This window comes from Hyla sarda, chromosome 6 (genome assembly GCF_029499605.1).
Source record: "Hyla sarda isolate aHylSar1 chromosome 6, aHylSar1.hap1, whole genome shotgun sequence".
Taxonomy (NCBI): Eukaryota; Metazoa; Chordata; class Amphibia; order Anura; family Hylidae; genus Hyla; species Hyla sarda.
In genome coordinates, this window is record NC_079194.1 from 7,063,200 (window position 1) to 7,076,999 (window position 13,800).

Here is a 13,800-nt window from a genome sequence, read left to right on the forward strand (position 1 = left end):
ACAGAATATCTGATACTTGTTCTACATTATTCAGTGCACAGCCGAGTTATTATAGTTTATTCTATTTTTATACATTTAGTACTGTATATAGAATATATTTTGTTACCCTTCCCATCTGCCCCATGTATTGTGGGTTGCTTTGCACCATATTCATTATTCGTTTTAGATGCTTTACTGCCTTGTCTGAGAAGGGCGCTTGGCTTTGCTGAAAGGGTGCGTAAACTAAATGCACCAAAATGTTGGTACAAAATCCTGGAGTAAAGAAAGCCAACTAATTGTTGGTCTAAACTTATTGCAAACGTAGCCAATATAAAAATGTTTAACCAAAGTATCAAACTGCAATAAAGGAGTCATTAGAGTCTACGTGCAGAGGGGGCTTGTATGCATGATCGGTGCTCCACAATATACAATGTACACACTAGGGATCGACCGATTATCGGTATGGCCAATATTATCGGCCGATGATCACGATTTTGGGCATTATCGGTATCGGCAATTACCTTGCCGATAAGCCGATAATGCCCTGACCCCCGCACCGCGACCGCCCCACCGCAGCGCGGCCGCAACCCCGCACCGCATCGCACCCCCCACCGCCCTCGGCCCCATTGCCTTCCCCATCCCCGGTTTTATAATTACCTGTTCCCGGAGCCCACGCTACTTCTTGCTCCTGCTGCATCCTGCGTTACGCTGTGCGCAATGACGAGTGACGTGACGTCACTGTCAGTGCGCACAGTGACCACTCAGGAGGACGCCACCGGAGCAAGATGTGGAGTGGACCCCGGGAACAGGTAATTATAAAACCGTCGCGGTGCGGGGGGGGGGGGGGGGGCGGTCGCGGGGGCGGTCGCGGGTGCGGCGGGGGGAGCGGTGGCGGTGATAGGTCTCAGGACCCACGGACAGGCAGGGGGAGAGAAGCGGGTGGCGGCGGAGGCCTATGGCACCGCAAAAGCCACTGCAGTGAATTGATTTAAAGCGCCCGCTTTAATTCAATGATCTGCAGCGGTGTCGCGGGGGGATAAATAGCCGATAACTTATACGGGAATATCGGTATAAGTTATCGGCTATCGGCCCTAACCTCCACCGATTATCGGCCCTAAAAAAACAACATCGGTCGATCCCTAGAACACACATATATATCTGCACAGGAGAATTCGGGGGTAGAGTGCTTACAATTTTGGGGTAGATATTAATCATTAAATAAACTACCTAAGGAAAAATGAGAGGAAACTGTAATTTGTTCAGGTTTCGAACCAATTTAACCTAAATAAGTCTTACAAAATTAACTGATATCTGCCTTAAAGGGGTACTCCACTTCTCCAGCGTCCAAAACATTTTGTTCCGAATGCTGGGTGCAGGCTACGGGGGTCGTGACATCAAGACCACGCCCCCTAGTGACAACATGCCATGCCCCCTTAATGCAAGTCTATGGGAGGGGGCGTGGCGGATGCCACGCCCCCTCCCATAGACTTGAATTGAGGGTGTGTGGCGTGATGTCACTAGAGGGCGTGTGCATGACGTCACGACCCCCATAGCCCACACCCAGCGTTCGGAACAAAATGTTTTGGATGCTGGGGCAGTGGAGTACCCCTTTAATATTAAATAAGAGCCACTCCTTTCGGGTTCACAAAAAACTAAATAAATAAATAATAATAATAATAATAATAAATATAAATAATAATAATTGCTGCTGCATATTTTCCTACTCATTGAAGTCAACCTAAATGCACCCCTCGGATCCAGAGATTAAAGGGGCTGCCATGCTAATGTTATGCCCCCTCTATGGTTTTCTTGTGCTGCAATGACCCGCTCCCATAGAACGCAGCACGTGACGCCTGCAGCACATGCTCCTCACTGAGAGCGGGGGCCTGCTCAAGAGATTGTGGGTGGTCCTAGCAGTCGGGCCCCCCCGCTGTGGGAGTCGGTCACGCCATGCCTCCACAAATGCAAGTCTATGGGAGGGGCCATCACAAGGGGGAGTGGCCCACGCCTGCAGCACCCACACAGCGTTCGTAACTAAATGTTCTGAACGCTGGGCAGTGGAGTACCCCTTTTAAGAACACTGGCGTGAATCCCAACAGCGGGCCTTCCGCGATCAGACATCTTATCCCCTATCCTTTGGATAGGGGATAAGATGTTTTTGGCAGGAATACCCCTATAAAACAAGCTACACGTTTTCTCAAAGACACACAATACACGGCCTACCTGTCTCTTCTGGTCTTTGGTTTCCATTTCACATTTCTTCAGGGAACTTTCCAGCTGTGTAATTTTTTGTTGTAGCTCCTCCTTGTGTTCCCGAATACTTATGTCCAACTGAGTGATCTGCCAAAAGATAGATAAAATGTGAACTTCATAAAGTGCCCAACAATTTATACCTGCAGAATGTCATGTGACCTGCTATCAGAAACAGGAACACAATACTAAGTTTTATAGCAAAGTCTCCATAAATCTGCTCACTTTCACACTTTTTTTTTCAGAAGTGTACGAAATTAGGGAAAAAAAAGGCAATTTGTTGTGAAGTTTAGCACAAATATGTTATGCAAATGAAAATCTTTTCATGTCCTCCTAAAAAACTTCATGGCTCATGAATCTCCTCCATTAACTTTTCATCTCAAGATATTCGGTTCATAGGTAAAATGGCCTCTATTACTTTTGTGTTATTCGTTAAATAATTTAGTTTCTATTTTCCTACAGGAATTGATTCCAACAACCTCCTTATAGGCATAGAACCCAGGTATATTGGTTAAAATTAGTGGCCTTTTTAAATTCTTTTCTCAAAGATTCTATCAGTCCTACTAGCTTAAAGGGGCAGAAATGCCCCATGGTTGTGCTGCTGGTTAGGAGATAAGGGAAGGTGGAATTCCTAGAAAAGGAAAAGAATGTGAATAGAGTGAAAAATCCCTGTTGTTGATTCTATATATTTATTCAGATACTAACTTGTGTTGCTCTCTGATTTAGCTCCCAGTTCCGGTCTTTTAGGGCCTGGTCCAAATCAAGCAGCTCGTGGTCTTTCTCTTCCATCTCAGCCTTACATGTTCTGCGAAAATGAAAAAAAAATGAAAAATGAAAAATTTTAATAAAGCTTAACCCCTTAAGGACTCAGCCCATTTGGACCTTAAGGACTCAGACAATTTTCTTTTTACGCTTTCGTTTTTTCCTCCTCCCCTTCAAAAAATCATATCTCTTTTATATTTTAATCCACAGACTATTATGAGGGCTTGTTTTTTGCGCGACCAGTTGTCCGTTGTAATGCCATCACTCTTTACCATAAAATGTATGGCGCAACCAAAAAAATACTATTTGTGTGGGGAAATTAAAAAGAAAACCGCAATTTTGCTAATTTTGGAAGGTTTTGTTTTCATGCCGTACAATTTATGGTAAAAATGAAATTTTTTTTTTTATTCTCTGGGTCAATACGATTAAAATGATACCCATGATTATACACTTTTCTATTACTGTTGCGCAAAAAAAAAAAAAAAAAAAAAAAAACGCAAACTTTTTAACCAAATTAGTACGTTTAAAATCCCCCTGTTTTGAAGACCTATAACTTTTTCATTTATCCGTATAAACAGTGGTATGAGGGCTCATTTTATGCGCCGTAATCTGTACTTTTTATTAATACCATATTTGCTTATACAAAACTTTTATTAAATTTTTTATTAATTTTTTTGGGAATAAAAGGTTATAAAAAAGCAGCTATTTTGGACTTTTTTTTTACGTTCACGCCGTTCACTGTACGGGATCATTAAAAAAATTTTCAATAGTACGGCTATTTACGCACGCGTCGATACCAAATATGTATATAAAATAATTTTTTTTTTACACTTTTTGGGGGTAAAATAGGGAAAATGGGACAATTTACATTTTTATTGGGGGAGGGGGTTTTTACATTTTTTTTTACTTTATTTTTTTACTTTTATTTTACACTCTTATAGTCCCCATAGGAGACTATTTATAGCAAACATTCGGTTGCTAATCCTGTTCAGTGCTATGTATAGGACACAGCACTGATCAGGGTTATCGGTCATCTTCTGCTCTGGTCTGCGGGAAAGCAGATCAGAGCAGAAGACTCCCGGAAGACAGCGGAGGCAGGTGAGGGGACCTCCGTCTGCCGTGCAGGATGATCGGATCGCCCGCACATCCTGTTAAGTAATCGCGATGCTGCAGATGCCGTGATCTGTATTGATCACGGCATCTGAGGGGTTAATGGCGGACATCCGCAGGATCGCGGGTGTCCACCATTACCAGCGGGTCCCTGGCTGCGATCCACAGCCGGGACCTGCCGCGCATGATGCCGGCATCGCTCCGCGGTTATGCTCAGGACGTAAATGTAGTCCCGGTGCGTTAAGTACCACATCACCAGGACGTACATTTACGTCCTGCGTCGTTAAGGGGTTAAAGAGGTACTCGGGTGGAAAACTTTTTTTTTTTATATCAACTGGTGCCAGAGAGTTAAACAGATTTGTAAATTACTTCTATTAAAAAATCTTTATCCTTCCAGTACTTATCCGCTGCTGTATGCTACAGAGGAAATTCTTTTCTTTAATTTATTTTTTGTCTTGACCACAGTGCTCTCTGCTGACACCTGATGCCTGGATCAGGAACTGTCCAGAGTAGGAGAAAATCCTCATAGCAAACCTATGCTGCTCTGGACAGTTCCTGACACAGACAGAGGTCTCAGCAGAGAGCACTGTGGACAAGACACAAAAGAAATTCAAAAAGCAAAGAATTTCCTCTGTAATAGAAGTAATGTAAAAATATGTTTAACTTTCTGGCAACAGTTCTAGAGATGAGCGAACTTACAGTAAATTCGATTTGTCACGAACTTCTCGGCTCGGCAGTTGATGACTTTTCCTGCATAAATTAGTTCAGCTTTCAGGTGCTCCGGTGGGCTGGAAAAGGTGGATATATTCCTAGGAAAGAGTCTCCTAGGACTGTATCCACCTTTTCCAGCCCACCGGAGCACCGGAAAGCTGATCTAATTTATGCAGGAAAAGTCATCAACTGCCGAGCCGAGAAGTTCGTGACGAATCGAATTTACTGTAAGTTCGCTCATCTCTAACCAGTTCATTTTAAAAAAAATGTTTTCCCATCAAAGTACCCCTTTAAAGCATTCTGTACAAGAAGGCCTTCAGAAGGACTTGCCATGGTAACCAATCGGCACTAAACAATTGTGTTGCAGGAGTTCCCATCAGAGCCCTGACATGTGCATGACCTGTCATCTCACTCTCTGCATGCGGTGATCGCGGCAATCTGTAATGTAGCTTCTTGGCGCTCATGTTCTACTTTCATTCGCAGTTCTAAACCAGATGCTCAGTTTTCAGAATACAAGTGCTTTTGAGTGGTCTATTTTTATTTCAGTCTTACAAGATGGTCCTTCCCAAAAAGGTTACGTCTTGCTAAATCTCTATCATTGTGCTGCTGCTTAGGATGTAAGGGAAGTGTTAATTTTGGACAATACATTTGTTTTCCATTAGTCCTTACAGCAGCACAAATTGTCCTCCCTATTGCTTGTAAATTACACAGCTCAGCAGGGGGGGGGGGGGGGGTTCTTTCTTATAGGGAAGGTGGACAGTTTATTGGTGGTTTATTAATTTTTTTTTCTATCAAAGATTCCGTCTGTTCTTCCAGCTCACAGGGGCAGAAACACCCCATCATTGTGCTGCTGTTAGGACCAAGGGTAAACAAATTAAAAATATATGTTTATGCTTCTCTCTTTTGGATGAATTGTACTTTAGCAATTCCTTAAACAAAAAAGTTGCACTCACTTTCAGCCTTTGTGGCAGCTTTTCTGCGTCTGACCTTTGCCTTCTCCTGAGTGAGATAAGTCTGCATGGTTTAAAAGGGTGTTCCAGCCTTAAAAATGTAATGCCGTTCCACTGGGACCCCCTGAGGTCTTCTTAATGGGGCCCCTACTCTCACAGCTGCATGGAGCTGTGGGGTCGGCAGGCGCTCCGTACTTTGTCTATGGGAGCGCCGAAGCTACCCAGTAAAAGATAAAAGCTAGCACGCAGGAAAGCAAGATGCACATGTACAGGAACTGCTGGCTGGCAACAAATATAGGATAAGGAACAGTGCTGAGTTTTCTCACTTTCCTGTATTATGGAAGGAATGTGACTAGATCTGGGAGGGATCATCTTCAAACATTAAGTCTTTATAGAAGCGGTTACAGATCGTTCTACTGTCACCTTATTTCTTCTCTTAGGGTTTGTATAATCGCGTCCTTCTCCTCCACTGACAGATGAGTCTTTGAGAGCGTCTCCTGCAGCTCCTCCACTAGTCTTACGTTGTTCTCCAGTTCTGACTCCATCTCTCCTTTTTTCATCAGATCGTTCTCAGCAATGGTTACTCTCTCTTGAAGCAAAGTCACTGAAGTAAGACACGTATATGATCATATAAAGGGAACACGCACAGTATTAATAAGATTAAGACATAGAAACATAGAAAGTGTCGGCAGATAAGAACCATTTGGCCCATCTAGTCTCCCCAATAATCTGAATACTATGAATAGTCCCTGGCCCTATCTGATATGAAGGATAGCGTTATACCTATCCCTATCTTATATGAAGGATAGCCTTATACCTATCTCTATCTTATATGAAGGATAGCCTTATACCTATCCCTATCTTATATGAAGGATAACCTTATGCTTATCTCTATCTTATATGAAGGATAACCTTATACCTATCCCTATCTTATATGAAGGATAGCCTTATAACTATCCCCATCTTATATGAAGGATAGCCTTACACCTATCTCTATCTTATATGAAGGATAGCCTTATTCCTATCCCTATCTTATATGAAGGATAGCCTTATGCTTATCTATCTTATATGAAGGATAGCCTTATACCTATCCCTATCTTATATGAAGGATAGCCTTATACCTATCCCTATCTTATATGAAGGATATCCTTATACCTATCCCTATCTTATATGAAGGATATCCTTATACCTATCCCTATCTTATATGAAGGATAGCCTTATACCTATCCCTATCTTATATGAAGGGTAGTCTTATGCTTATCCCCATCTTATATGAAGGATAGCCTTATACCTATCTCTATCTTATATGAAGGATAGCCTTATACCTATCTCTATCTTATATGAAGGATAGCCTTATACCTATCCCTATCTTATATGAAGGATAGCCTTATGCTTATCTCTATCTTATATGAAGGATAGCCTTATACCTATCTCTATCTTATATGAAGGATAGCCTTATACCTATCTCTATCTTATATGAAGGATAGCCTTATACCTATCCCTATCTTATATGAAGGATAACCTTATGCTTATCTCTATCTTATATGAAGGATAGCCTTATACCTATCCCTATCTTATATGAAGGATAACCTTATACCTATCCCTATCTTATATGAAGGATAGCCTTATAACTATCCCCATCTTATATGAAGGATAGCCTTACACCTATCTCTATCTTATATGAAGGATAGCCTTATGCTTATCTCTATCTTATATGAAGGATAGCCTTATACCTATCTCTATCTTATATGAAGGATAGCCTTATACCTATCTCTATCTTATATGAAGGATAGCCTTATACCTATCCCTATCTTATATGAAGGATAACCTTATGCTTATCTCTATCTTATATGAAGGATAGCCTTATACCTATCCCTATCTTATATGAAGGATATCCTTATACCTATCCCTATCTTATATGATGGATAACCTTATATCTATCCCTATCTTATATGAAGGATAGCCTTATACCTATCCCTATCTTATATGAAGGGTAGTCTTATGCTTATCCCTATCTTATATGAAGGATAGCCTTATACCTATCCCCATCTTATATGAAGGATAACTTTATACCTATCCCTATCTTATATGAAGGATAGCCTTATACCTATCCCTATCTTATATGAAGGATAGCCTTATACCTATCCCTATCTTATATGAAGGATAGCCTTATACCTATCCCTATCTTATATGAAGGATAACCTTATGCTTATACCATGCATGTTTAAACTCCTTCACTGTATTTGCAGCAACCACTTCTGCAGGAAGATTAATAGGGGTCCCCCGGAGAAAAATAAATTGCTTTGAAATCAACTGGTATCTTTAAAAGTTAAACAGATTTTTAATGAACTTCTATTTAAAAATCTTAATCCTTACAGTACTTATCAGCTGTATGCCACAGAAGTTGTGTAGTTCTTTCCAGTCAGACACTGTGCTCTCTGCTGCCCCCTTTGTTTGTGCCAGATACTTCCCAAAGAAGGTGAGGCTTGCTAGAAGGTGAGGTGGGGATTTGCTCCTGCTCTGGACAGTTCCTGACATGGACAGAGGTGTCAGCAGAGAGCACTGTGGTCAGACTGGAAAGAACTACACAACTTCCTCAGGAGCATACAGCAGCTGATAAGTACTGGGAGGTTTTTGATTTTTAAACTAAACTTGCAAATGGTAACACTTTCTGACACCTGTTGATCTGAAAAATATTTTTTCTATGGAGTACCCCTTTATCACTGATCTAAAGGGTTGTGTGTTCACACTTACTGCCATATACTGAAAATAATTACAAATGATCAGAATATTGTTAGAAGCTGTTATGTGCACCCTACAAAAACCAGCGCTGGCAATGAGCTGGAGGAATTTTGTAATAAGCCTGTTAAAGGGGAACTCCGCTGCTCAGCATTTGGAACAAACTGTTCCGAATGCTGGAGCTTGTGACGTCATAGCCCCACCCCCTCAATGCAAGTCTATGGGAGGGGGCATGACGGCCGTCACGCCCCCTCCCATAGACTTGCATTGAGGGGGCGGGGCGTGACATCATGAGGGGGCGCGGGCTATGATGTCACAAGCTCCAGCATTCGGAACAGTTTGTTCCAAACGCTGAGCAGTGGAGTTCCCTTTTAAGGCTGCAGGACTCTCCTCTTTTTTTCTTTCTGTTCCACCTGTATACAGCGATATACAGATTGGCTTTGTAGAAGAATAAAGAATGATGTCAAAGCATTGTAGTCTTTTCAAGTACATTATAAAAACGTTTATATGCTGCTGATACATGGGGTGGTGTATACACAGCAGTGCACCAGTACCTTACTATCTGTACGGTAACCTATAGATGAAATTGGACTGTAGCCCAGATAAACAATGCTCTGACATGACTCTTAGCTTTTATTTAAAGGGTAGCTCCCACCATCATGTTTTTTTTTTTTCTTCTGTACCTGCCTATTGCCCTTCTATCCCTAACCCCCTCCCTGCCTTTATTTTTTTTTACTGTTTTTAAAAATGGCCTGGTGCTCACTACCAGGCAGACTTCCCCAGCAGGCACCACGTCACTGATGCCTGCTGGGGGCTAACTTCCGCCCTTAGTTCTCCTAACAGGGTGCCTCCAGCTGTTTCCCCACTACAACTCCCAGCATGCCCTGACATCTACTGGCTGTCAGGGCATGCTGGGAGTTGTAGTGGGGAAACAACTGGAGGCACACAGTGATGGCCGCACATCCCGCTCCCCGCCGCGCAGCCCACTAGGAGGGCGACCCCTAGTGGCCGAATTTAAAAGTGATTTTAAACTGTTTTAAAATCACTTTTTTTTTTATTAAAGTATATTAGAGATATGTTGTAGTGCTTAAGTCCTACAACATATCAATTTTTTTATTTCATGACCGTGCCTATTTAATAACAAAAACCCAGGTTCTGTATATTCTAGCTGCTCAACCATTGAAATAGTTAATATTTCTATAATATAGTCTGTAAATAAATACAGGTCTTACCAAGCTGGCTTTTATCGCTCAGATCTACTTGTGTCCTCTGTAACATCAGCTCCATCTGACTCAGTTTATCTCTCTTGGACTCCACATCGGCCGTGGCGGACATCAGATGTATTTCTGCCTGGCTCAGCTTTTCTTTACAATGGTCCATTTCGGCCTTCAGCTGACTAGAATGTTAAAGATCTGCAGTGAAACCCTCTCCAATAAACCACCCTCCTTATCCAGACTACATTTTCATGTTACCGTACATTATACATAGTGGCCACTTCCTTTCAGAAGACCAGACCTATAGACAGGGCTGTAGCTATAGGGGGTGCGGAGGTAGCTGTCGCAACGGGGCCCTTGTGCCTAAGGGGGTCCCAAAGCACATCTGCCTCATAAGAGACCAGTATTCTAATTGGCACATGGGGCCCTGTTACAGGGGCCCAGGAGCTACAAAGTTATGCCTCTGCCTATAGAAGAACCCATTTCAATGCAGTTTTGGGTGGTCCTCTCAAAAGATGTAATGTTGTTAGGCAAATACTGAAATAAATAAAATGTGAGACAACAGAATCTACAAGAAATCATCTAGTAGATATCAGACACCATTTAAAGTAAAAGCCGACCCCTTGTTACTAGACCTAAAGGGGTATTCCTATTCCTGGATAACTTCTTTAAAGTCTTAAGCCATAATCACACAACGTAAAATTTGGCCACATTTTTTTTGATGTGCTCATTTTCGTCTGTAATCAATAAAAATGTGGCAGCAGTTTTTGTACAATAGCCATTAGAGGACCAAAAACATAGAAACTGTACACAAAAAAAAATAAATAAAAAATTCATTGCTTAAAATTGCCTCTTCTCTTTTTATCTAATTTTGTCTTTTTATTGCCCTTAAAAATAAAAAAAATTGACAGAAAAAAAAAAATTCTTCTGGGTGTGTATGTCCCAGGAGATCGGCAATGTCCTCCTCCTCATCACTGTCCTGTGTATGGCTAAAAGACAATTGGCTGCAGCAGGAGCTTCCCCCCCTCTGCCCAAGACCATCCCCTTACTAAACCCCACCATTCACCTAGGTTTCCCAACCAAGATGCCTTCAGCTGTTGCAAAACTACAACCCCCAGCATGCCTGGACAGCCGGAAACCATTTTGCATATAAATAGTTTAGCTTGTCACTGAGCATGTAAATGCTTCTCTTCTTAAAGACTGCAAGCTGTCTGCATCTTGTCTGTGCTCTGAGGCACAGAATGGAGATAACCGCACCTCCCTCCCCCTCCCCTCAGATATTTTGGTCCTTTTTTTGATGGACCACAATGGCTGTATTTTCAGGGTTTGTTTGAAAAATCGAAAAGACAGAGACACCTAGTGGCCATTTTTTTAATACTGTATATTAGGAAAATGCTTAGTTTTTAAGAAAGTATTAAATGGAAAAAAGTTGTTTCTAACGACAGTAACGAGTTAATAATCCCATTAGAACTAAACACATAAAGAATGCAGTTTTGCTACATCTGGGAACATAAATAACAATACATTATCCTAAAGTTTGCTCCTTTTATTGCATTATGTGATACATGACACCAGCACGCGGCACAGTTGTTTCTATATTTACATACACATTTATGTGCTCACTTTACAGTCATGTGATGTAACTTTTGGTGCCAATAATCGCTCACATACAACGCACGGCATAATGTACACAAGCTGTTCTTACCTAACCATGTCACTTAACTCGTGAACCTGATGAGCTTTGCAGGACAAGTCCTTATTAGCCACATAAAGCTTCTCCTCAGCCGCTGCCAGATCCACTCGAGAAGACGACCGCTGTTTCTCAAGATCAAATTCTAAGTTGGAGATCTGTGGAAAAATGTAAACGCTTTAATGGTCAATATAGAACTATAACTTAATTAACATTATCAAATCCAAATATTTCCAAAATAAACTTGAACAGGTTAAGTATTAAATGATTTCTTTTATTCTTTTAAAAAAAATAAAAAATATATATTTTTATTAGTTTTCAATGAAAAAGTAACAACAAACACTTCAAACAACCCTAAATAAGCACCCACTTCCCAAATTACATAATGGTCAATAAGACAGGGTTTATGAATAAGCAATAGGAGCAATCCGTCTTCCAAAGATCTTAAGACATTATAATTAGACCGTAAGGGGGTATCCCCTCTGAGAACCACCAACACCAGTAACACCACAACCATAGACACAACCGATCTCGCACACACACACACACACACACCAGAACACATCCTAGGAGCTCTCCATCCATCCCATTAATTACACTAAGACTGGGAGGCCTCATGAATCAGAGGATCTGTAGAGACATCTAACCTCATCAACGGCACCCACACCTTATCGAATTTCTTGGGACACCTACAACTCACGTACAGGGCATGATAGAGGGGAACATATCTATTTACCAGGGCAATCCATCAGGATATAGGAGGGGTAGACCCGTCCTTCCAGGCCATCACTATAACTTTACGTGCACAAAACAGGAGAAAACGAACCAATATTCGCCTATAAGATCCCGTCACTAAACCATTAATAACGCACAACAAGCAAACTTCTGGTGTTAAAACAAATGGAGACTCCAGATGATCAGATAGGAATTGAAACACCTCTCTCCAAAAGGGCATAACACAAGAACAATGCCACACCGCATGCAAAAAAGTGCGCCTCTCTCCCACCCCTGAAACAAACATTCGACCCCGAGACCCCTTATACGGTGTAGTCTAACAGGAGTATAATATAAGCGGAGAACAAACATAGACTGGATGAGCATGTCTTGGGCACTAACCTCCGTAGAATAATTTGTCTTTACCACGTCTTTCCACATTTCCTCTGAGAGACTAGCAATATCATCGACCCACTTTAGTTGCGCAATAGCAAACGGATCTGGATCCACCGATTGCAACAAGGCATAAATCTGAGTGAGGGGCTTAGACCGGTCGGCGGTCCCAAGGAGAAACTCCAAATCATGAAACACAGGGGTAACTTCCAGGGAACCAAACTGTGCAGAAACGCATGTCACAACTGAAGATACCTGTAATGGGCATTCTGAGGGACATGGAACCGATCTCTCAAGTCCGCAAATGAAGGAAAGACACAGTCATCTCCAAATAAATGTACAGCGAATTTCATTCCATGGGAGCTCCAAAACTAGGCTGTCTCCAACTCCAGTAGGTGGTCCAAATGAGGGCTACCCAACAGGGGTGCTCGGGGAGAAACTACCGGCTGAGGAAAGTGCCCAGAAACCACCAAACTGCCCCCACGTCTTAATAGGAGTCAACAACGATGAAGAGGAAACAACCCTGTACAATAAATTAGTCAGTGTCTCATATAAAACCCATGAGAGCCCCTGCCAGGGCCGAGAAGGCACTAGAGAGATCCAGGTCGATCCACCAGGCCGCATACACCAGCTGTGAAGCTAGAAAATAGTTATGCATATTAGGAGCAGCAAGGCCTCCGATGTTTTGGCACCTGGAGCAGTGTCTGTCCCAATCTCTGAGGTTTACCCTGCCAATAGAAGGATCTCAGAGCTCCGTTCAGTTTAACAAAAACCACCGAGGGGGAACAATAGGTGACAAATGAAAAAGATATCGAAATTTCAGGAGGAATATCATCTTGAAAATATTAATCCTACCCGCTAAGGATAAGGAGTCTCATTGCCTGTAGATATGTAATTGTGTTTTCCAGAAGAGGGTCTAAATTAAGGGTCATAAACTCAGAATTACGAGGAGACACCTTCCCTTCCAAATACCTAAATCGAGATACAGCCTGTAGACCATTGGGCAATGTAGAAGGCAGAACCCCTCCCTGGGACAAGGACATAATAGACGATTTAGCCCAATTAACTCTAAGGACAGAGACCTCTCAAAATCTATTCAGAAGATCAAACAGAGCACACAGGGAGCCCTCCACATCAGCTTAATATACCAGGGTGTCATCGGCATACATGCAGATCTTCTCAGTCAGGGGTCCTCTAGAAATTCCCTAGAGGCTCCACGGCCAAAGCAAACAGAAAGGAAGATAAAGGGCACCCCTGCCCAAAGGAGAGGAGTCAAATATCTCTAAAT

At 42.1% G+C, this 13,800-nt stretch overlaps 1 protein-coding gene across 6 annotated transcripts in view; it reads right to left on the bottom strand.

The window, feature by feature from the left end:
- Nucleotides 1–13,800, bottom strand: part of CCDC18 (coiled-coil domain containing 18) — an 89,731-nt gene that overhangs the window by 18,532 nt on the left and 57,399 nt on the right. For all 6 annotated transcript variants that reach the window (XR_008844728.1, XM_056523135.1, XM_056523139.1 and 3 more), the window contains 5 exons: nt 11,421–11,563; nt 9,734–9,897; nt 6,186–6,366; nt 2,935–3,034; nt 2,203–2,319 (listed from right to left, as the gene is read on the bottom strand). Coding sequence is in view for 5 of the 6 variants with exons in the window: in XM_056523135.1 (XP_056379110.1) it covers nt 2,203–2,319; nt 2,935–3,034; nt 6,186–6,366; nt 9,734–9,897; nt 11,421–11,563 (705 nt within the window). In the remaining variant the exon portion in view is untranslated. The remainder of the gene's footprint in view (nt 1–2,202; nt 2,320–2,934; nt 3,035–6,185; nt 6,367–9,733; nt 9,898–11,420; nt 11,564–13,800) is intronic.